The following is a 26,069-nucleotide window of genomic DNA, read 5'->3' as shown; positions in this document are numbered from 1 at the left end:
AATTCGTTTTTCCCCTTCATCAATCTACACATAATACCCCATAATGACAGAGCAACCTTATTTACATAAGTATGCAGACCCTTTACTCAGTACTTTGTTGAAGCGCCTGAAGCAGTGATTACAGCCTCGTGTCTTGGATATGACGCTACATGCTTGGCACACCTGTATTTGGGGAGTTTCTCCCATTCTTCTCTGACGATCCTCTCAAGTTCTGTCAGGTTGGATGGGGAGCATTGCTGCACAGCTATTTTCCGGTCTCTCCAGAGATGTTCGTTTGGGTTCAAGTTAGAGGTCGACCGACTATGATTTTTCAACGCCGATACTGATTATTGGAGGACCAAAAAAAGCCGATACCGATTAATCGGCCATATATATATATATATATATTTTACATTTTATTTATTTGTAATAATGACAATTACAACAATACTGAATGAACACTTATTTTAACTTAATATAATACATCAATAAAATCAATTTAGCCTCAAATAAATAATGAAACATGTTCAATTTGGTTTAAATAATGCAAAAATAAAGTAAAAGTGCAATATGTGCCATGTAAGAAAGCTAATGTTTAAGTGCCTTGCTCAGAACATGAGAATATATGAAAGCTGGTGTTTCCTTTTAACATGAGTCTTCAATATTCCCAGGTAAGAAGTTTTAGGTTGTAGTTATTATAGGAATTATAGGACTATTTCTCTCTATACGATTTGTATTTCATATACCTTTGACTATTGGATGTTCTTATAGGCAATTTAGTATTGCCAGTGTAACAGTATAGCTTCCGTCCCTCTCCTCGCTCCTACCTGGGCTCGAACCAGGAACACATCAGCCACCCTCGAAGCAGCGTTACCCATGCAGAGCAAGGGGTACAACTACTCCAAGTCTCAGAGCGAGTGACGTTTTAAGCGCTATTAGCGTGCACCCCGCTAACTAACTAGCCATTTCACATCGGTTACACTAGCCTAATCTTGGGAGTTGATAGGCTTGAAGTCATAAACAGCACAATACTTGAAGAATTGCGAAGGGCTGCTGGCAAAACGCACGAAAGTGCTGTTTGAATGAATGCTTACGAGCCTGCTGGTGCCTACCACCGCTCAGTCACTGCTCTATCAAATCATATACTTAATTATAATATAATAAACACACAGAAATACGAGCCTTAGGTCATTAATATGGTCGAATCCGGAAACTATCATCTCGAAAACAAAACGTTTTTTGTTTCAGTGAAATGCGGAACCGTTCCGTATTTTATCTAACGGGTGGCATCCCTAAGTCTAAATATTTCTGTTACATTGCACAACCTTCAATGTTATGTCATAATTACGTAAAATTCTGGCAAATTAGTTCGCAACGAGCCAGGCGGCCCAAACTGTTGCATATACCCTGACTCTGCGTGCAATGAACGCAAGAGAAGTGACACAATTTCACCTGGTTAATATTGCCTGCTAACCAGGATTTATTTTAGCTAAATATGCAGGTTTAAAAATATGTACTTGTGTATTGATTTTAAGAAAGACATTGATGTTTATGGTTAAGTACACGTTGGAGCAATGAGTCCTTTTTCGCGAATGCGCACCGCATCGATTATATGCAACGCAGGACAGGCTAGATAAACTAGTAATATCATCAACCATGTGTAGTTAACTAGTGATTATGAATGATTTTTTTTTATTAGATAAGTTTAATCTTAGCTAGCAACTTACCTTGGCTTCTTACGGCATTCGCGTAACAGGCAGGCTCCTCGTGGAGTGCAATGTAAAGCAGGTGGTTAGAGCGTTGGACTAGTTTACCGTAAGGATGCAAGATTGAATCCCCAAGCTGACAAGGTAAAAATCTGTCGTTCTGTCCCTGAACAAGGCACTTAACCCACCGTTCCTAGGCCGTCATTGAAAATAAGGTGTTCTTAACTGACTTGCCTAGTTAAATAAAGGTGTAAAAAAAAAAAAAACGTCAAATCGGTGTCCAAAAATACCGAGTTGTTATGAAAACTGGAAATCGGCCCTAATTAATCGGCCATTCTGATTAATCGGTCTACCTCTAGTTCAAGTCCGGCCTCTGGCTGGGCCACTCAAGGACATTCAGAGACTGGTCCCGAAGCCACTCCTGCGTTGTCTTGGTTGTGTGCTTAGGGTCGTTGTCCTGTTGGAAGGTGCACCTCTGGAGGGACCTCAACTGTGGGACCTTATATATAGACAGGTGTGTGCCTTTCCAAATCATGTCCAGTCGAATTTACCACAGGTGGACTCCAATTCTATTTTTATTTAATTTAACCTTTAACCTCTCTTGGGTATGTGGGACGTGACCGTCCCACCTGCGGGACACACTCCCAACAGCCAGTGAAATAGCAGGGCGGCAAATTCAAAACAACCAAAATCTCATCATTCAAATTTCTCAAACATACGACTATTTTACACCATTTTAAAAATACACTTCTCCTTAATGCAACCACATTGTCCAATTTCAAAAAGGCTTTACAGCGAAAGCAAAACATTAGATTATGTTAGCACACCACCTAAACAAGAAAAGCCACACAGCCATTTTCCTAGCAAGGAGAGGCGTCACAAAAACCAGAAATACAGCTGAAATTAAGCACTAACCTTTGACGATCTTCATCAGATGACACTCCTAGGACATCATGTTACACAATACATGTATGTTTTGTTCGATCAAGTTCATATTTATATCCAAAAACAGCATTTTACATTGGTGCGTGATGTTCAAAAAATGTTTGCCTCCCAAAACTTCCTGTGAATGTGCACATTATTTTACAGAAATACTCATCATAAACGTTGACAAAATATATATAACAATTATTTAAAGAATTACAGATATACTACTCCTTAATGCAACCGCTGTGTCAGATTTTAAAATAGCTTTTCGGCGAAAGCACATTGTTCAATATTCTGAGTACAGAGCTCAACCATCAATGCAAGCTATACAGCTACCCGCCAAGTCATGGCATCAATAAAACTCTAAATTGGTGTTATAAATCTTTCCTTACCTTTGCTGATCTTCGGCGGAATGCACTCGCAGGAATCCCACTTCCACAAGAAATTGTCATTTGTTCGATAAAGTCCATCATTTTTGTCCAAATACCTCGCACCAACAAAACGCGCTATTCCAAAGGCACGATGCGGGAGCACAAATCAATAGACGAAAAGCTCAAAAGTTCCATTACCGTTTGTAGAAACATGTCAAACGATGTTTACAATCAATCCTTAGGGTGTTTTTAACATAAATAATCAATAATATTCCAACCGGACAATAGCGTATTCATTACAAAATAAAAAATGCTAGCTATGCGTGAATGCGCATGAAGTAACTACATGACCTCAGACAGTCCGCTGCTTGAACCGGCTGTTATTCCCTCAAAATTCACCATAGAAGCCTCAAACAACTTTCTAAAAACTGTAGACATCCAGTGGAAGCCTTAGGAAGTGCAAAATGACCCCTAAGTCACTGTAGTTTGGAAAGGGAATTAATTAAAAACTACAGCCTCAGATTTTCAACTTCCTGGTTGGATTTTTCTCAGGTTTTTGCCTGCCATATGAGTTCTGTTATACTCAGACATCATTCAAACAGTTTTAGAAACTTCAGAGTGTTTTCTATCCAAATCTACTAATAATATGCATATTCTAGTTTCTGGGCCCGAGTAGTAGGCAGTTTAATTTGGGTATGTTTTTCATCCGGCCGTGAAAATACTGCCCCCTACCCAAGAGAAGTTAACTTGGCAAGTCAGTTAAGAACAAATTGTTATTTACAATGACGGCCTAGGGTTAACTGCCTTGTTCAGGGGGAGAATGACAGATTTTTACCTTGTCAGCTTCGGGATTTGATCTACCAACCTTTCGGTTACTGGCCCAATGCTCTAACCACTACGCTACCTGCTGCCTGTTGTATAAATACTTCAAGAATGATCAATGGAAACAGAATGCACCTGAGCTCAATTTTGAGTCTCATAGCAAATGGTCTGAATACGTAAAGGTGTTTTTTGTTGAATAAAAAAAAAAGCTGTTTTCATTTTGTCATTATGGGACATTGTGTGTAGATTGATGAGGAAAAACAATTATTGAATCTATTCTTAAATAAGGCTGTAACGTAACAAAATGCAGAAAAAGACAAGGGGTCTGAATACTTTCCGAATGCACTGTAAGGTCCCACATTTGACAGGGCATGTCAGAGCAAAAACAAGCCATGAGGTCAAAGGATTTGTCCGTAGAGCTCCGAGACAGGATTGTGTCGAGGCACAGATCTGGGGAAGGGTACCAAAAAATGTCTGCAGCATTGAAGGTCCCCAAGAACACAGTGGCCTCCATCATTCCTAAATGGAAGATGTTTGGAACCACCAAGACTCATCCTAGAGCTGGCCGCCCGGCCAAACTGAGCAATCAGGGGAGAAGGGCCTTGGTCAGGGAGTTGACCAAGAACTCGATGGTCACTCTGACAGTGCTGAAGAGTTCCTCTGTGGAGATGGGACAACCTTCCGGAAGTACAACCATCTCTGCATCACTCCACTAATCAGGCATTTATGGTAGAGTGGCCAGACGGAAGCCACTCCTCAGCAAAAGGCACATGACAGCCCGCTTGGAGTTTGCCAAAAGGCACCTAAAGGACTCTCAGACCATGAGAAACAAGATTCTCTGGTCTGATGAAACCAAGATTGAACTCTTTGGCCTGAATGCCAAGTGTCACGTCTGGAGGAAACCTGGCACCATCCCTACGGTGAAGCATGGTGGTGGTGGCATCATGCTGTGGGGATGTTTTTCAGCAGCAGTGACTGGGAGACTAGTCAGGATTGAGGGGAAAGATGAACGGAGCAAAGTACAGAGAGATCCTTGATGAAAACCTGCTCCAGAGCGCTCAGGACCTCAGATTGGGGCGAAGGTTCACCTTCCAACAGGACAGTGACCCTAAGCACACAGTCAAGACAATGCAGGAGTGGCTTCGGGACAAGTCTCAATGTTGTGGAGTGTCCCAGCCAGAGCCTGGACTTGAACCTGCTCAAACATCTCTGGAGAGACCTGAAAATAGCTATGCAGCGATACTCCCCATCCTTCCTGACAGCTTTAGAGGATCTGCAAACATTTTTTGTCTGTTTTTGCTTTGTCATTATGAGGTATTGTGTAGATTAGGAAAGAAAACAATGTAACCCCATTTTGGAATAAGGCGTTAACGTAACAATGTGGAAAAAGTCAAGGGGTCTGAATACTTTCCGAATGCACTGTAAATATACAATTCATAGGTAATTTCTCGCAAGGCTTAAAAATCCTTTAACCTGTCTCCTCCTCTTCAGCTACACTGATTTTGAAGTGGATTTAACAAGTGACATCAATAAGGGATCATAGCTTTCACCTGGATGCACCTGGTCAGTCTGTCATGGAAAGAGCAAGTGTTCTTAATGTTTTGTACACTCAGTGTGGTTTAAAGCGTATCACAAATGTGTTTATTTGTGGCTTTCCTTGCTTTTCAACCATTTCCTAACACCCTGCCCTCTCCCTATCTAGGTGGATCTGGAAGTAACTCTGCCGGGGGAGGGGAAGGACCAGACCTTCAAGGTGTCTCTGCAGTGGGTGTCAGTGGTGAGCCTGCAGATGCTCCTGGAGGCCCTGTCAGGCCACAACGAGGTCCCTGAGGACTCTGTTCAGGCCCTGGATGTCATCACCCGCCACCTGCCTTCCATGAGGTAAACATGGCTTACACTATACATTTGCCAAGCTACAAAGTCAAAATTGGCTATAATGTGAAAAATGTATGAGAACAATGTGTTTTGTCTTAATTTAAGGTTAGGCATTAGTAGGGCTGTTGCAGTGGCTGTATTACTGGCAGTCATGACTGCAGTAAAATTCCACGTAAGCGTTGAGTCATGCTATCCTCCTCTTATGCACTCTGGACATGCGTTGGTAGTACCCAATTCGCTGACGATCATCAGGTCGCTAATGGCCTGGTACTCATTGTCCCTGTAACCACTCTGACATCAATGCAAATGAAATCGAAAATAACATCAAGCACATCAAAACAGTATTGTGCGTTTTAAAACTCCCCTCACTGTGATTGATCAATATGAAGAAAGAAGTTCAACAACAGGTTGAAACTGAGTGGGAAACATGGTTGTTGTGGATGTTTCAAAGCCTAACACAACGAAATGGACAGCGTTCTCTAAGGTGGTGATTAATTAAAAACACCCATACGCATATTAGTGTGTGTGTGTGTGTGTACTCAGCATTAAAAGAAACGTCCTCTCACTGTCAACTGTTTATTTTCAGCAAACTTAACATGTGTAAATATTTGTATGAACATGACAAGATTCAACAACTGAGACACAAACTGAACAAGTTCCACAGAAATGGGATAATGTGTCCCTGAACAAAAGTAACAGTCAGTATCTGGTGTGGCCACCAGCTGCATTAAGTACTGCAGTGCATCTCCTCATGGACTGCACCAGATTTGCCAGTTCTTGCTGTGAGATGTTACCCCACTCTTCCACCAAGGCACTTGCAAGTTCCCGGACATTTCTGGGTGGGGAATGGCCCTAGCCCTCACCCTCCAATCCAACAGGTCCCAGACGTGCTCAATGGGATTGAGATCCGGGCTCTTCGCTGGCCATGGCAGAACACTGACATTCCTGTCTTGCAGGAAATCAGTCATACTGCTCGTTCTGTGCGTGGTGGCATTGTCATGCTGGAGGGTCATGTCAGGATGAGCCTGCAGGAAGGGTACCACATGAGGGAGGAGGATGTCTTCCCTGTAACTCACAGCGTTGAGATTGCCTGCAATGACAAGCTCAGTCCGATGATGCTGTGACGCACCACCCCAGACCATTAAAGACCCTCCACATCGATCCCGCTCCAGAGTACAGGCCTTTGATGTAACGCTCATTCCTTCGACGATAAACGTGAATCTGGCCATCACCCCTGGTGAGACAAAACCGCATCTCGTCGGTGAAGAGCACATTTTGCCAGTCCTGTCTGGTCCAGCGACGGTGAGTTTGTGTCCGTAGGCGATGTTGTTGCCGGTGATGTCTGTTGAGGATCTGCCTTACAACTAGAGGTCGACCGACTATGATTTTTCAACGCCGATACTGATTATTGGAGGACCAAAAAAAGCCGATACCGATTAATCGGCCTATTATTATAGATATTTTTTTCTTGTAATAATGACAATTACAACAATACTGAATGAACACTTATTTTAACTTAATATAATACATCAATAAAATCAATTTAGTCTCAAATAATGAAACATGTTCAATTTGGTTTAAATAATGCAAAAACAAAGTGTTGGAGAAGAAAGTAAAAGTGCAATATGTGCCATGTAAAAAAGCTAACGTTTAAGTTCCTTGCTCAGAACATATGAAAGCTGGTGGTTCCTTTTAACATGAGTCTTCAGTATTTCCAGGTAAGAAGTTTTAGGTTGTAGTTATTGTAGGACTATTTCTCTCTATACCATTTGTATTTCATGTACCTTTGACTATTGGATGTTCTAATAGGTACTTTAGTATTGCCAGCCTAATCTCAGGAGTTGATAGGCTTGAAGTCATAAACAAACTTGAAGCATTGCGAAGAGCTGCTGGCAAACGCAGTAAAGTGCTGTTTGAATGAATGCTTACGAGCCTGCTGCTGCCTACCACCGCTCAGTCAGACTGGTCTATCAAATCATAGACTTAATTATAATAACACACAGAAATACGAGCCTTTGGTCATTAGTTTCCGGATTTGACCAAATTATCATTTTGAAAACAAAACGTTTATTCTTCCAGTGAAATACGCAACCGTTCCGTATTTTATCTAACGGGTGGCATCCCTAAGTCTTAATATTGCTGTTTGCACAACCTTCAATGTTATGTCATAATTATGTACAATTCTGGCAAATTAATTACGGTCTTTGTTAGGAAGAAATGGCCTTCACACATTTCGGAACGAGCCAGGCGGCCCAAACTGCTGTATATACCCTGACTGCTTGCACGGAACACTAGAGAAGTGACACAATTTCCCTAGTTAAAATAAATTCATGTTAGCAGGCAATATTAACAAAATATGCATGTTTAAAAAATATATACTTGTGTATTGATTTTAACAAAGGCATTGATGTTCATGGTTAGGTACACATTGGTGCAACGACAGTGCTTTTTTTTTCGTGAATGTGCTTGTTAAATCACCCGTTTGTCGAAGTAGGCTGTGATTCAATGATAAATTAACAGGCACCGCAACAATTATATGCAACGCAGGACAAGCTAGATAAACTAGTAATATCATCAACCATGTGTAGTTAACAAGTGATTGTTAAGATTGATTGATTGTTTTTTATATTATAAGTTTAATGCTAGCTAGCACCTTACCTTGGCTCCTTGCTGCACTCGCATAACAGGTAGTCGGCCTGCCACGCAGTCTCCTCGTGGACGCAATGTAATCGGCCATAATCGGTGTCAAAAAAAATACAGATTATGAAAATGTGAAATCGGCCCTAATTAATCGGCCGTTCCGATTAATCGGTCGACCTCTACTTACAACAGGCAGTTGTTGTTGCCATCCTCTACCTGTCCCGCAGGTGTGATGTTCAGATGTACAGATCCTGTGCAGGTGTTGTTACACGTGGTCTGCCACTGCGAGGACGATCAGCTGGTCATCCTGTCTCCCTGTAGCGCCGTCTTAGGCATCACGCAGTACGGACATGGCAATTTATTGCCCTGGCCACATCTGTAGTCCTCATGCCTCCTTGCAGCATGCCTAAAGCACGTTCACGCAGATGAGCAGGGACCCTGGGAATCTTTCTTTTGGTGTTTTTCAAAGTCAGTAGAAAGGCCTCTTTAGTGTCCTAAGTTTTCATAACTGTGACCTTAATTGCCTACAGTCTGTAAGCTGTTACTGTCTTAATGACCGTTCCACAGGTGCATGTTCATGAATTGTTTATGGTTCATTGAACAAGCATGGGAAACCAGTGTTTTAAACCCTTTACAATGAAGATCTGTGAAGTTAATTCGTAAAAATCCAAATATCTTTGAAAGACCAGGTCCTGAAAACGGGACATTTATTTTTTTTGCTGAGTTTGTGTGTGAGAGAGACCAATTTAAAATAATTGTGCCTTTTCTACAACACACAGCATCCCGCATATTACGCAGGGCAGGAAAACATACAAAAATGTCTTGGGTACATAATTGGTCTAGCCTCTACGCCAAAATTAAATAAATTCAGAGTTGGCCTACAATTATTGACTTTGTATTTGATTTTGAATAGCCTAGTAAGGCATTTTTATATTTGCATAATTTGTTGACTGACACATTCCCTTTAGCAACAGAATATCTCACCACTGTGCATTTCAATCTACTCCCCTCTCTCCTTCATTGCTTTCTCGAGCACGCGTAGAGAGGGGCTGTCAACCGTTTAATGAAACCTGTTTTCGTTCTGGAAACATGTTACTATTCATTTTCTGCACCAGATTTCACTTGGTTTCCCAAAGTATGCACTGGGTAGCTGCAGGAATAGGATTGGAGAGCCCATGGCATACAGAGTTTGGGTGGAATGTCACCTGTCTTGCAGTGAGAGAGTGAAATAACTGGAGTAGCCTACCCCACATGAGTGAAAAACAAACTGGTGGGAAAGTGGCCTCCATTCGAGTGCACAGGGATGACATGAAATCACATTTTATTGGTCACATACACGTGTTTAGCAGATGTTTTTGCGGGTGTTGCGAAATGCGGGCGTTTCTAGCTCCAACAGTGCAGTAATATCTAACAAGCCATATCTAACAATTTCACAACACACACAAACGTAAAGGAATGGAATTAGGAATATATAAATATTTGGACGAGCAATGTCGTAGCGGCATAGACTAAAATAGAATACAAATTATCTATATGAGATAAGTAAAGCAAAATATGTAAACATTAAAGTGGCTAGTGTTCCATTTATTAAAGTGGCCAGTGATTTCTAGTCTATGTAGGGCAGCAGCCTCTTATGTGTTACTGATGGCTGTTTAAGTCTGATGGCCTTGAGATGGATGTTTTTCGGTCTCTCGGTCCCAGCTTTGATGCACCTGTACTGACCTCACCTTCTGGATGATAGCGGGGTGAACAGGCAGTGGCTCGGGTGGTTGTCCTTGATGATCTTTTTGACCTTCCTGTGACATCGGGTGCCGTAGGTGTCCTGGAGGGCAGGTAGTTTGCCCCCGGTGATGCAGTGGTGCAAGCTTTTTTTGTTACTTTCTCTAGTCATGAATAGCCTATCGTTGCATCATGCTGCCCATATCTTCTGATTTCTAAGTCATTCTAAGGTTTGTATCATATACAATTAAAGTTGCCAAAACTCTAAATCTAGTGTGTAGGACCTGTTTCAAATGATCACTTTTATGCACAACATAGCCATTTGATATGCACACTCGCTCCGGAATGGTGAAAAGCGTCCTTCCTATTTTATTCAGCTCAGTTCAGTTGTATTCTTATAAAATCATAAGATAATGGTACGGGACTTAAGCGTATCTTGTCTGCTAAATGAACAAGCCTACAGCCTAAGGCATGGCGCATAGCCAGATAGCAAGTCATTCTGTTCACCTGAAAAATATTTTCTTCAAATCATGTTTCTTTTGACCTGCCTAAAATATACAGAACAAAAATATAAACGCAACATGTGATGTGTTTGTCCAATGTTTCATGAGCTGAAATAAGATCCCAGAAATGTTCCAGTCACATACAAAGCTTATTTCTCTAAAATGTTGTGCACATTTGTTTACATCCCTGTTTGTGAGCATTTCTCCTTTGCCAAGATAATCTGTCCAACTGACAGGTGTGCCATATCAAGAAGCTGATTAAACAGCAGGAGCATTACACAGGTGCACCTTGTGCTGGGGGAAATAAAAGGCCCCTTTAAAATGTGCAGTTATGCCACAGATGTCTCAAGTTTTGAGGGATTGTGCAATTGGCATACTGACTGTAGTAATGTCCACCAGTACTGTTGCCAGACAATTTAGTGTTCATTTCTCTCTCATAAGCAGTCTCCAATGTCGTTTTAGAGAATTTGGCAGTTCATCAACCGGCCTCACAACAGCAGACCACTTGTAACCACGCCAGTCCAGGACCTCTACATCCGGCTTCTTCACCTGCTGCATCATCTGAGACCAGCCACCCGGACAGCTGATGAAACTGGGTTTGCACAACTGAAGAATTTCTGCACAAATTGTCAGAAACCGTCTCAGGGAAGCTCACATGCAAGCTCGTAGTCCTCACCAGGGTCTTGACTGTAGTTCAGCCTTGTAACCGACTTCAGTGGGCAAATGCTCCCCTTCAAATGGCCACTGGCACGCTGGAGAAGTGTGCTCTTCACGGATGAATCCCGGGTTCAACTGTACCGGGCAGATGGCGTCGTGTGGGTGAGCAGTTTGCTCATGTCAACGTTGTGAACAGAGTGCCTCACGGAGGCGGTGGGGTTATAGTATGGGCAGACATAAGCTACAGACAACAAACACAATTGCATTTTATCGATGGCAATTTGAATGCACAGAGATACCGTGATGAGATCCTGAGGCCCATTGTCATGCCATACATCCACCGCCATCACCTCATGTTTCATCATGATAATGCACAGCCCCATGTCGCAAGGATCTGTACAGAATTCCTGGAAGCTGAAAATGTTCCCGTTCTTCCATGGCCTGCATACTCACCAGACATGTCACCCATTGAGCATGTTTGGGATGCTTTGGATCGACGTACTCAACAGTGTGTTCACGTTCCCGCCGATATCTAGCAACTTCAGCCATTGAAGAGGAGTGGGACAACCATGCCACAGGGCACAATCAACAGTCTGATCAACTCTATGCGAAGGAGATGTCACACTGCATGAGGCAAATGGTGGTCACATCAGATATGGAATGCTTTTCTGATCCACGCCGACAGATTCATATCTGTATTCCCAGTCATGTGAAATCCATAGATTAGGGCCTAATGAATGTATTTCAATTGACTGATTTCGTTACATGAACTGTAACTCAGTAAAATCTTAAATTGTTGCATGCTGCATTTATATTTTTATTCAGTGTAAATAATGGATTGTGTATTGTAATTGATTTATTCAATTTTTTTTAAATGTAGATGTTCCAAAGGCGCGCGTCAGCGGCTTGTATGCTTGGAGATGTTAAACGTGTCTGTCAATTACCGTGAGATTGACAGTCTTTTGCATGACAACAACCGGTTGACAAAATGTCATGACCGCCATAGCCCTAGGCATTAGGTACATGGCTTTTATAACATGGCCTTATAACATCTCTTTATCATAATATCAGTTGTTGTTCATGGCATTGTTACTGCTTGGTATCCTATATCAAATAGCCTTTCCTGTATAGACAGTGAATAACTCTATGGCCTGTTACCATACAAAACGACCAAACAAGTAACTCTGCCTATTGAGTTATTCCATAAGAACAAAAGTGAGACCTTTTTTGGAGATGTATTTTTTTCCCCGAGGGAACTTACGTTGTGTCATAAAGAGTGATCTCTCACGGACTGTCCATATGGCTGTTTCCAGGTACACCCCAGTGGGGCGCTCCTTCTTCTCCCCTCCAGAGGGCTACTACCACCCCCTGGGCGGAGGGAGGGAGGTGTGGTTCGGCTTCCATCAGTCGGTCCGTCCTGCCATGTGGAACATGATGCTCAACATTGATGGTAAGAGCAGTAGTCAATTCTTACTGTAACTTTTGTGTAAATAAAAAAATCCCAGGCTGTGTGTGCTTCTACATTTGTGTTGGAGTAATATAACATAGATTGATGGTTTGTTTGGTCATGAACCCTACATTTTCTTTGCCCTCCCCTCCCCCACAGTCTCCGCCACTGCTTTCTACCGTGCCCAGCCCGTGATCGAGTTCATGTGCGAGGTGCTGGACATCCAGAACATCAACGAGCAGACCAAGCCACTCACCGACTCCCAACGCGTCAAGTTCACCAAGGAGATCCGAGGTGGGTGGGGACCTGCAGGTCAGACCAATGTTTTTACCATGTTTCTACACACCAAGTCTGCATCTGAAATGGCACCCTATAGACGTGTTAGCTGACAACGTCACGAAAACTATGCGCACGCTTCAATGGGGCAGAAGGCTCTGTGTTGTTGTGATTCTGGATGGCCAGATAGCTAGCAACAACAATGACAAGAAGATGCCTTGTGGGGTATCGTCGGTGTCTCGTTTCAGCTATTTTTTAAAATATTTTTCTTGATACAATGTCTTGTTTTCACTGATGTCACGTCTAAGCAAATATGGCAAAAATTCGCTAGCTATTCAACAACTGTAACGATGTATTTGAGACAAGTGCTCATTGTGCAAATGTAAGTTTGTTTTCAATGAATCTTGGGAGACTAAATTTAGTTTACATGTTGTGAACAATCTAAGCCAACCCCGTCTGTTTTGCCCCATAGTTGCGCACGCATCGGTTTTGTTGCTAAACAACCAAGCAGTCTATTCACTATATAATGCACTACTTATTTGCCCTGGTCAAAAGTAGTGCACGACATGGGGAATAGGGTGACATTTCGGAGGTGCACCACACCTTATTAGATGGCATCCACCCACCCAGACAATTGTAGTGTACCTCAGGGTCGCGTGTCAAGTCCATTCCAATTCAGGAAGCTTAAGAATTGTGAAGTATCTTTACTGAAAATAAATGACCCTTTTAGAACTCTTATCTCTTGACTTGGAATTTCAATGGATATGAATTGAGATGGATTTGACACCCATCTGTGATGTACACCCATAATCTGCACTATGGGTTGAATCCTAACGTGAGATATGCGTGCTTGACTAACTTACTTTAACTTTTGTGTAAATCATGCATTGCTGTGAATGGGTTTGAGTTATGCACAGCAATAGTAAGTTCGAGTTAGGCCATTTTGACAGTCAGATGGAGTGACTCGCCAAGTGTCTACATTTTCAATGATGCTTAAATGTCTTTTCAAACTCCACTCGTTATATCTCCCCCGTCGTCGTCTTCGTCTGTGGTCGTATTTTGATGTGCTCTTCTGGGTGTTTCTATGCGTATGTTTTTCGCTCTCAGGTCTGAAAGTCGAGGTCACCCACTGTGGTCAGATGAAGAGGAAGTATCGCGTGTGCAATGTCACTCGCCGCCCCGCCAGCCACCAAACGTAAGTGCCGCACTAGTTGCTACACATTCCAGTTAGTGTCTTTCACGTGTCCCTGCGGCCCTAGCCGTCCTACGTGACATTTCTCTTCTGACTTTTTAATCAAACCATGCTAAAATACAAACCGTCTATCTCTTGATGCAAAACCCAAGGCGAGATGCATTGCTCTTTCCTTTTTTGTTTTCCTCTTTTGGTTTATTAATACGATGTATTAGTATGTATTATGTCCTTGTCTGCCTGTTGCTCAGGTTCCCCTTACAGCTGGAGAATGGCCAGGCCATGGAGTGTACAGTGGCTCAGTACTTCAAGCAGAAGTACAGCCTACAGCTCAAATACCCCCACCTGCCCTGCCTACAAGTGGGGCAGGAACAGAAGCACACCTACCTACCCCTGGAGGTGAGAGGGTGGCTCTAAAAGACACACACACACACACACACACACACACACACACACACACACACACACACACACACACACACACACACACACACCTCAAATTAACTCCTACTGTATGTATAGAGTGCACTCAAGATATCGCTGCAAGTTTCTCTCACAGTGGTCTTCCAAGCGTTTGTGGCTTTGACGAAATTGCCTGAAGGCATCACTGATGCACTCAGTGCACCTATGCATTGTTGAAAAAAAAAAAAGGTTTGGGACGTAGGCACGGTCAGACTTTAGTTTCCAGTTTACTGCAGTTCATTAGGCACCAAATGGACGGAAACGAGAGTACCTGTCCCATAAGAAACAACCCTTTTTCATGTTTCTCCATTACTTGAATACAGCGTTATTCAGTAACTATTCTCTGTCTGCGTACAGGTTTGTAACATTGTGGCCGGGCAGCGCTGCATCAAGAAGCTGACAGACAACCAGACCTCCACCATGATCAAAGCTACGGCACGTTCTGCACCCGACAGGCAGGAAGAGATCAGCCGTCTGGTGAGTCATTGCTACTCTCTCAGTGGTGCAAGTGTGAACTGCAGCACAAGAAGTGGAGAGCCGTAGGCTGAGGCAGCCGTGAGGTTTTTGCAAGGAAAATGCCCTGTTGGGTCTTTTGAGTGTTTGCCATGTCAGTGTTACTGTTTTCTAAAGATGTGTGGTTGTCCAGAAATGGTCCCCAGTCTTGAAACGCCAACCTCAGTACACATATCTCTTGCCTGGCGTCATATGGTTTCTCTACTCTGAATATTTAATTTCCCCCCCAAAACCTTGAGGCAGGGTTACTGTAAAGTAACCGTTGGTGTAAAAAGGGCTTTATGAATTGATGGAGCCACTACTGGTATTGGTGACAATCGATTTGAGGTAGAACTCTAAATGATTGATTCACGACTAAAAATGTGACCCACCATCTTGATTCGGTCCTTTTTTGTAGCAACTTTATTTTTTTTACATTGGATAAAAGTAGACTCTTGAGCTAGAAAATGGTATCATACACTGCAGTTGATAAACTTGTAATCCCACTTTTGAGAAAATGGCCTGTGAATGTTTTGGTACACCTACTGGAGAGCTCTTCTTTGTCTACACCCATTCATTATCGTTCACACCCTCTTACGCCTTAGCCCAGCCCATCTCTTTCAGAATTCACGTGTTATGCCATGTGCTAAACAGAATAAGGTAGTGTAGTAAATAACTAAAGATAACGACTAAACGTGGTGAAATTAGTAGTAAAAAATACACTATCTAGTTCTTGGCCTACATCCTAATCGGTCTTTGGTGCAGGTCATGTTAACATTACCGTCTCTGGTAAACACACACTAAATCAAATAAAGTCGAAATTGTTTTGTCACATGGACATGATAAAGAAGGTGTAAATGGTTACTTGCGTAGTGGCGTCTTTTGTTTAGACCAGGGGTTCTTAAACTTGTTCAGCCTGGGACCCCAATGAGAAATTCTGTGTTTTTCCTGGGACCCAAGCTTATGAAAACAACATGCAACTACACATAAATATCCCTACATTTAATTGCCTTTATGCCTAAAACAAATAACAATGAAATACTCATATAAATAGCAATTCATGTTTATCTGTCTAGGTTGGCATGGTTGCTGCTCAGTTTTTGATAGTGCAACCCTAAGCAACAGTACAGATTACAAATTACTGTAGGAAAAAAAAACTGTTGCTGTTAAAATTCAATAAATGTTTTATTTTGAACTGGAATAAATTGATTGATCACATCACACAGATGTAGACCAGAAAACACACACTGTGTATGGCTGGTTGAAGTTTTCAACAAGCGTGCCTATTCTGGGCTACATTTTTGACAGTGTAACCCTGAGGTCATGCTCAGCATTGAGTGTTTCTACTTGTTTTTTAAGTACACCAAAGTCGAGGACCCTGACTCGCATAGGTATGTGGTGCCAAACTGGATCAGAACATCTACTGCTTTCTCAGTCAGGCAGGGAACTGCTTCCTGGTGTAGATGAACAACCCAACTGCTGAAGATGCTTTTTGCCTCCAAAAAGTGTCTTGCTTCAATCAGTTGATTCCAGAATAAAAATGATTAGTTCCTAGACTTGTTTTCAACAGTAAGTGGGCCAGAGTTTTTCATCTTCAGCTGTACAGTTACTTAGGGTTTTACTTACCCAAAACAAGTTAGTTAGCTACTGTACTAACGTTAGCTATCTATTAGCTGTGTACGTCTTCCCTGTGGCTCAGTGGGTAGAGCATGGTGTTTGCAACGCCAGGGTTGTGGGTTAGATTCCCATGGGGGGGGGGGGTACAAAATAAAATAATGTATGCATTCACTACTGTAAGTCGCTCTGGATAAGAATGTCTGCTAAATGACTAAAATGTAAATGTACAAGGGGATTGTTTGAAAGAGAAACTCACATCTACTACTACTGAGCGATAGTACTCCCTTAATTCTGCTTATCACTTTTTTTCCACTGTCGAAGCACTATTTTTCCTGAAGCATTGTGCACTGTTCTGAAAGAACTTCCTGGGTTTACCGTCATGCTGTGGATGTTTGGTCAGGACGTGTTGTTTTGAGAGACTCATTACTAAGCACTTCCACGCACAAAACACATTATGGGCGCTCTTTGTTGATTAGCACCTGTTAAATTCAGGGCAGCAATGTTAAGAGCAGTAGCAACACTTTTTTTTTTGCAGTTCATGATACCTTAAATGCCGCGGTAGAAAGGATTATCTACACATAATGAGCAGCTCATGTTATAGACCGACGCGTGCTACATAGCAGACCAATCTGAACGACTCCCTCGGCCCATCCATTCTATCAGCCAATCATGGCTAGTGGGAAGGTTCTTGTCTTTTTCCAGGGCTAAACAAACTAGACTTGTCATTTTTTTAAATGTTTTGTTCATATTTACAGATGGTACAAGTTTGTTATCAAGGCACATGAAAGTTCATATTGTCCAGAAGGCATTCTTGCCCCAAAAATGTTTTAAAACTTTTTTTTTCCCGTTCAAATGTGAAGTAGTGACGTGCGACGTACTGCTAGCTTCCTGGAACGGGTCGCAAATGCTCTAGACACTTGCAGGAAATCCGTGTTCTCTGCTTGCCTAACCCATTTTCCTCCTTTTCACACCAACCTCTCTCTTTGTCCCCCCCAGGTCAAAAGCAACAGCATGGTGGGCGGTCCCGACCCTTACCTGAAGGAGTTCGGAATCGTGGTGCACAACGACATGACCGAGGTGACGGGCCGAGTCCTCCCAGCACCCATGCTGCAGTATGGGGGCCGGGTTAGTACAGACACTGGGCGGGACTGTGGCAGGGTGAGTACTAGGGTACTGGGCTGGGCCAATCACGGGAGGGACGGGCTATTGGTGTCCGTGTGTGTGAATGAAAAGGGTGAGTGGATTAACCAAGGGGAGGAGGATGAGACTTCATGCCACACAGCACATTTTAATAAAATTTAAATAACCCTTACCAAAAAAACAGGCTTCTAGCAAACAGTTGTGGCAAACGTTTGGCAAATTTGCCTCATGTGCTCCAAGACCCTATTTTCACATGCAAATTAGTTTTGTGGCAAATTGTTGCGGCGACGTGTGAACTTCTGGTAAATTTGTGGCGAACATTCTACCATTTGCTGCATATTTGCTGAAAACGTTGTCTGAATATGTAAATTAGATCAGGTTTTTGGTTACTGTGTGTTAACATTGTTCATGTAGATGCAACATTTCAATCACATAGGCCTAACTTTAAATGAACTTGCTTCACACAGAGAACGAAACATACTAAATACACTAAACAACATGTATTCAATGTCTTAACAGATGAGAAAAATCCAATACATTTTAAAATCATCATGCTAATGAAGAAAATAACAAATACTGGATATTTCCCAAATTGTTTATTTAATATTTTTATGTTTCTACAACATTTACATGAGAGATGTGAACACTAAGGGTGATGGTCGGATTCGCGTTTATCGTCGAAGGAATGAGTTACACCGAGGCCTGTACTCTGGAGTGGGATCGTTTTGGAGGTGGAGGGTCCGTCATGGTTTGGGGCGGTGTGTCACAGTATCATCGGACTGAGCTTGTTGTCATTGCAGGCAATCTCAACGCTGTGAGTTGGTACCAGATCCAGCAGGCTCATCCTGGCATGACAATGCCACCAGCCATACTGCTTGTTCTGTGCGTGATTTCCTGCAAAACAGGAATGTCAGTGTTCTGTCATGGCCAGCGTGCTCAATCCCTGTTGGATCGGAGGGTGAGGGCTAGGGCCATTTCCCCCCCCCCCCCCCCCCCTGAAATGTCTGGGAACTTGCAGGTGCCTTGGTGGAAGAGTGGGGTAACATCTCACAGCAAGAACTGGCAATTCTGGTGCAGTCCATGAGGAGGAGATGCACTGCAGTACTTAATGCAGCTGGTGGCCACACCAGATACTGACTTACTTTTGATTTTGACCCCCCCCCCCCCCCCCCCCTTTGTTCAGGGACACATTATTCAATTTCTGTTAGTCACATGTCTGTGGAACTTGTTCAGTTAAAGTCTGTTGTTGAATCTTGTTATGTTCATACAAATATTTACACATGTTAAGTTTGCTGAAAATAAACGCAGTTGACAGTGAGAGGACGTTTCTTTTTTTGCTGGGTTTATATAGGCCATATATAGGCCATATACACGGTCTCTACATAAGCTCCGTACAGTCTTTATATAATGTAATAATGTTTGGTATGGGTAGACTTCTTCCACAGACATCGTTATAGGTCCAATGTGGACTGTTAAACCAAGTGTTACATATGGATAATTGATCTGAACTTGGCTTGAAAGTGCACGTTAGAAAAACATTCGGCCACAGAAATTGCTTTAATAGAGATGTACAAACAGTTTTGGCACAGTGTTGCTGGGTTATACGCCTTTGATTGGGCCCATTTTTACAGTCCCTTGAGTGGTTTGGACTGCTGCCTGCTGGGTAATGGAGTTTTATCATCCTCTGGAATGTGGACTGATTGCTTTTCTCGTCGCAGTTAGTTATTCATTTGTATGACTGGCACGTCTTTCAGACCTTTTTAACTGCCATGGTTATATTGTTGTAGCTGTAATAGGTTTGTGATGGGAAAAGCGACTGTCCTTGTTTGTCACTCCATCGCTGTGTTATCATGCTGATGTTTGTAATAAGTTGCGGTAATTACAGTGGAGAGCTTTGCTAATCATCACTTAATCATTCACTGATAACCTTTCTCTAGCATCACTTGCTGTTAATTTGATGTGATATGCATGACTGTATTAGTATTCAGTGTAATCACAATCTAATGTATATGTGATTCCATGCTGGATCAGCACCCCAGTTTTCAGGGCTTTTTCTTTCTTGAATTGCACATTAGTACATGTATAGCTTGCTGGAGAATACAATATGGTTGCCCAATTGTTACAAGAGAGGGTAGCTAACTCGACACAATGTAGGTAGACGCTATGGGCCCTGAACACTGGAGGTACTTGTATTCATAGCTAGAATGATCTGATAATATCTGGACCTGTATCCACAAAGCATCTCGGATTAGGAGTGCTGATCTAGGATCTATCCATACAGTCTTATTATTCATTATGAACTGAAAAGAAAAACTGGTCCTAGATCAGCAGTGGCACTCTTACTCTGAGATGCTTTGTGGATACAGATCCTGATATACAGTACCAGTCAAAAGCTCGGAAACCTACTCATTCCAAGGTTTTTCTTTTATTTGTACAATTTTCTACATTGTAAAATAATAGTGAAGACATCAAAACTATTAATTAACACATATGGAATCATGTAAACAAATCAAAATATATTTTATTTGTGATTCTTCAAAGTAGCCACCCTCTGCCTTGAGGACAGCTTTTCACACTCTTGGCATTCTCTCAACCAGCTTCATGAGGTAGTCATCTGGAATGCGTTTCAATTAACAGGTGTGCCTTGTTAATTTGTGGAAATTCTTTCCTTTAATGCGTTTGAGCCAATCAGTTGTGTTGTGACAAGGTAGGGGTGGTATACAGAAGATGGCCCTATTTGGTAAAAGACCAAGTCCAAATTATGGCAAGAACAGCTCAAATAAGCAAAGAGGCACAACAGTCCATCATTACTTTAAGACATGAAGGTCCGTCAATTCGGAACATTTCAAGAACTTTAAAGTGCAGTCGCAAAAACCATCTAGAGCTATGATGGAACTGGCTCTCATGAGGACCGCCACAGGAAAGGAAGACCCAAAGTTACCTCTGTTGCAGAGGATATGTTCATTAGTTACCAGCCCAAATAAATACTTCACCGAGTTCAAGTAACAGACACATCTCAACATCAACTGTTCAGAGACTGCGTGAATCAGACCTTCATGGTCAAATTGCTGCAAAGAAACCACTACTAAAGGACACCAATAAGAAGAGACTTGCTTGGGCCAAGAAACACGAGCAATGGACATTAGACCGGTGGAAATTTGTCCTTTTGGTCTGAGTCCTAATTTGAGATTTTTGGTTCCAACCGTTGTCTTTGTGAGACGCAGAGTAGATGAGCGGATGATCTCTGCATGTGGTTCCCACTGTGAAGCATGGAGGAGGAGGTGTGATGCTATGGTGGTGGTTTGCTGGGGACACTGTCAGTGATTTATTTAGAGTTGAAGGCACACTTAACCAGCATGGCTACCACAGCATTCTGCAGTGATACGTCGTCCCAACTGGCTTGCGATTATCTGGACTCTGTTTGTTTTTCAACAGGATAATGACCCAACACACCTCCAGGCTATGTAAGGGCCATTTGACCAAGAAGGAGAATGATGGTGCTGCATCAGATGACCTGGCCTCCTCAATTGGGTTGAGGTCAGATGATTGTGATGGTTTGGGATGAGATGGACTGCTGAGGTGAAGGAAAAGCAGCCAACAAGTGCTCAGCATATGTGGGAACTCCCTCAAGACAGTTGGAAAAGCATTCCTCATGAAGCTGGTTGAGAGAATGCCAAGAGTGTGCAAAGCTGTCAAAGGCAATTGGTGGCTACAAATCAAAATATATTTTAATTTACTACATGATTCCATGTGTTATTTCATAGTTTTGATGTCTTCACTATAATTCTACAAAGTAGAAAATGGTAAAAATCACGAAACCCTTGAATGAGTAGGTGTCCACACTTTTGACTGGTACTGTATGTGCTTTTATTATAAACTGGGTGGTTCAGGCCCTGAATGCTGATTGGCGGACAGCCGTGGTATACCATGGGTATGACAACATGTATTTTTACGGTTGTAATTACTTTGGTAACCAGTTTATGATAGCAATAAGGCACCTCAGGGATTTGTGGTATATGGCCAATATACCACGGCTAAGGGCTGTGTCCAGGCACTCCGCGATGTGTCGTGCATAAGAACAGCCCTTAGCCGTGGTATATTGGCTATACACCACACCCCCTCGCGCCTTATTGCTTAAGTTTTGATAAATGAATAACACATGGCACCTAAGTGTGTATCAGCAAAATATGTTTATAACTGGAAGGGTGGAAGCCTGCATTGTAAAGTATTTGCTCACCTGTAGATTGGACAATTCTGGGCATATCTTGTATTGTACATTCGTAACTATGACGGTCATGTCTATTCTATACATGAATGTTCTGCCCTGTTTAATAAGCTTCTGGTGCTGTCTAGCATGTGAAGGTTTTACCTGTAGGCTACTTGCTATGGGATAGTGTGTCATAGGAGCATACAGTAGTTCCCTTCAGACCACAGATCTAGGGTCAGATTCTAGTACCCTCCCAATCCTAATCACCCCCATTTTAGACACACACGTAAAATGATCTGTCAGTGGTATGGGGCAACTTCTACCCCCAACGTGTGTGTGTGTGTGTGTGTTGCGGGCTGGGGAGTTGTATCTGCTGTGTCGGCTGGTTAAACCGGGGGGTTCACTAAGAGCGTAGGGACTCTCTCCGCAGAATAAGACAGTGGCCACGCCCAACCAGGGCGTGTGGGACATGCGGGGGAAGCAGTTCTACGCCGGGATCGAGATCAAGGTGTGGGCCGTGGCCTGCTTCGCCCCACAGAAACAGTGCAGAGAGGACCTGCTCAAGTGAGTCATCTGCCCGTCAACCTTGGTAGACGCACCACTCCACCCAAAAATCCCCATAGCTCTCCTTAGTCTGTGTGGTGATCATTACTCATTTTAGGGCCAAATCCAAACTTGAGATCTGTGGGCTTATCTCAAAAATTATTCACATCTCTCAATGATGTACGCAAACTAGTTGAGCAAATGTATCTTAAGTTAGGATTCGAACCACAACTTTTTAAACTTATTGTTCAACAGTTTGAATGCACTTGTTTGTCTCTAGACTACAGTTCCTAAAAGGTTTGTTAATGGGTTTTCTAGGAGCTTCACAGACCAGCTGAGGAAGATCTCGAAGGACGCCGGTATGCCCATCCAGGGCCAGCCGTGTTTCTGTAAATACGCCCAGGGAGCGGACAGCGTGGAACCCATGTTCAAACACCTCAAGCTGTCCTATGTGGGACTGCAGCTCATCGTGGTCATCCTGCCCGGCAAAACCCCCGTCTACGGTAAGAATCATTTTCATACCTCTTTGTTTGGGGAAATCTATTTTGTTGAAAGGGCAAACTAACTTCAAATAGTCTGTTTGTCTTTTGATGCATTTCCTATGTCTTATGGTTTTGCATGACTTTGCCTAAAATATTTGACAAATATAATTGGAAGAATTGAAAATGGCGGTAGGGGAAAGAACACCCTCAAGTCACTAGTTGAAATTGAGGGAACACAGTTCACTCCCCATGCTTAAAATGTTAAGAGAACCAATCTGCTAGCTACTGTTTTCACTTTTTCATTTGAGAGCGCTACATTATTATTCTGTGGTCCTGGTGCCACAGCGGAGGTGAAGCGGGTAGGAGACACTCTCCTGGGCATGGCCACTCAGTGTGTCCAGGTGAAGAACGTGGTGAAGACATCCCCCCAGACCCTCTCCAACCTCTGCCTCAAGATCAACGCCAAGCTGGGGGGCATCAACAATGTCCTGGTGCCCCATCAGAGGTGACGACACACACTCAATCATTAACTCAGGTTGACCCTCACTGTTGACCCTCACAGATGTTCTCACGATGGTCTTCCAAGCCTTCATGGCTTTGATGAAATTGCCTGCAGGCAACACAGATGCAGTAAAACAGGGAATAAAAAAAAACCCACTGCTTTGTCGTCAATGAAGGCACTATACACCCACACAACATACAATTACCTCATGACATGTCAATCAAATGTATTGTCAAAGACCTATACCCCTTCTCTGAGAGCAAAGCAACACGCATACACACATGCGCCATAAACTCTGTACGTTTATTTTATTTGCCATCTCTGCCTTTTTATTTTTTTGAAACCTCTTCTCCCCAGACCCTCTGTGTTCCAGCAACCCGTCATCTTCCTGGGGGCAGACGTCACTCACCCTCCAGCCGGCGACGGCAAGAAGCCCTCCATCGCGGCGGTGGTGGGCAGCATGGACGGCCACCCCAGCCGCTACTGTGCCACGGTGCGCGTGCAGACGTCGCGCCAGGACCTGTCCCAGGAGCAGCTGTACAGCCAAGAGGTCATCCAGGACCTGACCAACATGGTGCGCGAGCTGCTCATCCAGTTCTACAAGTCCACGCGCTTCAAGCCCACACGCATCATCTACTACCGAGGCGGCGTGTCCGAGGGCCAAATGAAACAGGTAACTGGGAGGGTGATTCGTGTCTGTGGTGTGCCATTTCGGTTCTTTAGGTTCAGTTCTCTCTCCTTGTACTGAATTGACCATTGAAATACATTACAAAATGGCGTCTTATTTTGAGTCGGTGGCCGGGTAACCCTTTGAGTAGTTATTTTTAGTTGAAATTTCAGATTAAATAAGGCTTTAATTCGCAGGTATTTTGCAATACCTTAAGTGGTGTAAAGGGTAGCATATGCTATCAGTACTCAAAGGGTTTAGAAGGTGCAGTGTTAATTTGGTAGCCTAGTGGTTAGAGCGTTGGGCTAGTAACCGAAAGGTTGCAAGTTCAAATCCCCGAGCTGACAAGGTACAAATCTGTTGTTCTGCCCCTGAACAAGGCAGTTAACCCACCTAGGGCGTCATTGAAAATAAGAATTTGTTATTTTATTTATTTATTTTATTTCACCTTTATTTAACCAGGTAGGCAAGTTGAGAACAAGTTCTCATTTACAATTGCGACCTGGCCAAGATAAAGCAAAGCAGTTCGATACATACAACAACACAGAGTTACACATGGAGTAAAACAAACATACAGTCAATAATACAGTAGAAAAATAAGTCTATATACAATGTGAGCAAATGAGGTGAGATAAGGGAGGTAAAGGCAATAAATAGGCCATGGTGGCGAAGTAAATACAATATAGCAATTAAAACACTGGAATGGTAGATTTGACAGTAGATAAGTTTGCAAAGTAGAAATACTGGGGTGCAAAGGAGCTAAATAAATAAATAAATACAGTAGGGGAAGAGGTAGTTGTTTGGGCTATTTATAGATGGGCTATGTGTAGTGATCTGACTTAACTTAACTGACTTGTCTAGTTAAATAAAGGTAAAATTATTACATTTTGGCACCGCTTTTTTATTTTATGTAGCCTAGTTTTTGTTATTTTGAGTAAAATATAATTAAGTCATATTTTTGCTATTTAAACAATGATTTTGTCTAGTTATCAAAATGATGAAAATAATGGGCCAATTTAGTCATCCAAATCACTGGCTTCCATGTGCACGAACATACATGGCCTTGTCCTACCAACATATTTTTCTGCATAACATTGGCAGAAGAACACATTACTGGGCTCCAGATTACATTTTTTTTCAGTTGGTGGCACCAGCCCGTGATTTAGTTCCACCAATTTTTTTTCCCCCAGCTGCGTCACATAATAGATTATACTTAAAAAAAAATGTATCACCTAAAGTCATTCACAGTGCTTTAGATTGTGTCGTAGATTTCTGAGATGGAAGGCTGTTCGAGAAGTAAGTAGTTTCATCGAACACGTCCAAGCAGAAATGCATGATTCAAGATAATTTGATGTGCAACCTAATCCAGTGATTGTCATGTATTGTGACCAATAGGGTATTGTTATATTTTTCTTTTGAAATGGGGCTTCTCAATTTCGTCATGCAATAGAGATGAATATGCCTAAATCTTTGTGCACTAATATAGGGGTCTAATTCACCACAAGGACGTGAAAACTCAGAACACATGAGCTAGATCGCTAACACTACATATAATACTCACTGCTAGTAGTCATGTATTAATCTATTAAACAGTCAATTGAATGTCCTAAAAAAACTTTGCCGTTGTTGCCTGCAACCCTATGCACTCAAAATGGCCGATGTGCTTTTCACGCGCTTCCCCATCAACACATCCAATGGGGGTCCATTGGATGTGTTGCAATCCACTGCATCCACCAATATCGCCCTTCCGCATCTGCGGTGAAAGGTGGCAGAGCAACAGCGGTGTTTGTCAGACCATGAGACATCCCGAAAAATCAGTCTTAACACACATGTCTGTAGCGCCCGA

At 42.6% G+C, this 26,069-nt stretch overlaps 1 protein-coding gene and 1 pseudogene across 5 annotated transcripts in view; both read left to right on the top strand.

The window, feature by feature from the left end:
- The window catches only part of LOC106588472 (protein argonaute-4), a 41,057-nt gene that overhangs the window by 5,914 nt on the left and 9,074 nt on the right, over positions 1-26,069 (top strand). For 2 of the 5 annotated variants that reach the window (XM_014177548.3, XM_014177546.3), the window contains 11 exons: positions 5,508-5,686; positions 12,513-12,649; positions 12,806-12,958; positions 14,030-14,117; positions 14,363-14,510; positions 14,931-15,050; positions 17,679-17,840; positions 22,445-22,593; positions 22,891-23,075; positions 23,400-23,559; positions 23,914-24,229. In XM_014177548.3, coding sequence (XP_014033023.1) covers positions 5,508-5,686; positions 12,513-12,649; positions 12,806-12,958; positions 14,030-14,117; positions 14,363-14,510; positions 14,931-15,050; positions 17,679-17,840; positions 22,445-22,593; positions 22,891-23,075; positions 23,400-23,559; positions 23,914-24,229 — 1,797 coding nt within the window. The remainder of the gene's footprint in view (positions 1-5,507; positions 5,687-12,512; positions 12,650-12,805; positions 12,959-14,029; positions 14,118-14,362; positions 14,511-14,930; positions 15,051-17,678; positions 17,841-22,444; positions 22,594-22,890; positions 23,076-23,399; positions 23,560-23,913; positions 24,230-26,069) is intronic. The other 3 variants (XM_014177552.3, XM_014177549.3, XM_014177553.3) reach the window with 3 other exon arrangements.
- Positions 14,653-14,731, top strand: LOC123731002 (uncharacterized; annotated as a pseudogene).

The sequence above is a fragment of the Salmo salar genome, chromosome 27, assembly GCF_965601325.2.
Source record: "Salmo salar chromosome 27, fSalSal1, whole genome shotgun sequence".
In the NCBI taxonomy this organism is placed as follows: Eukaryota; Metazoa; Chordata; class Actinopteri; order Salmoniformes; family Salmonidae; genus Salmo; species Salmo salar.
This window is presented reverse-complemented; position numbering and strand designations above follow the sequence as displayed.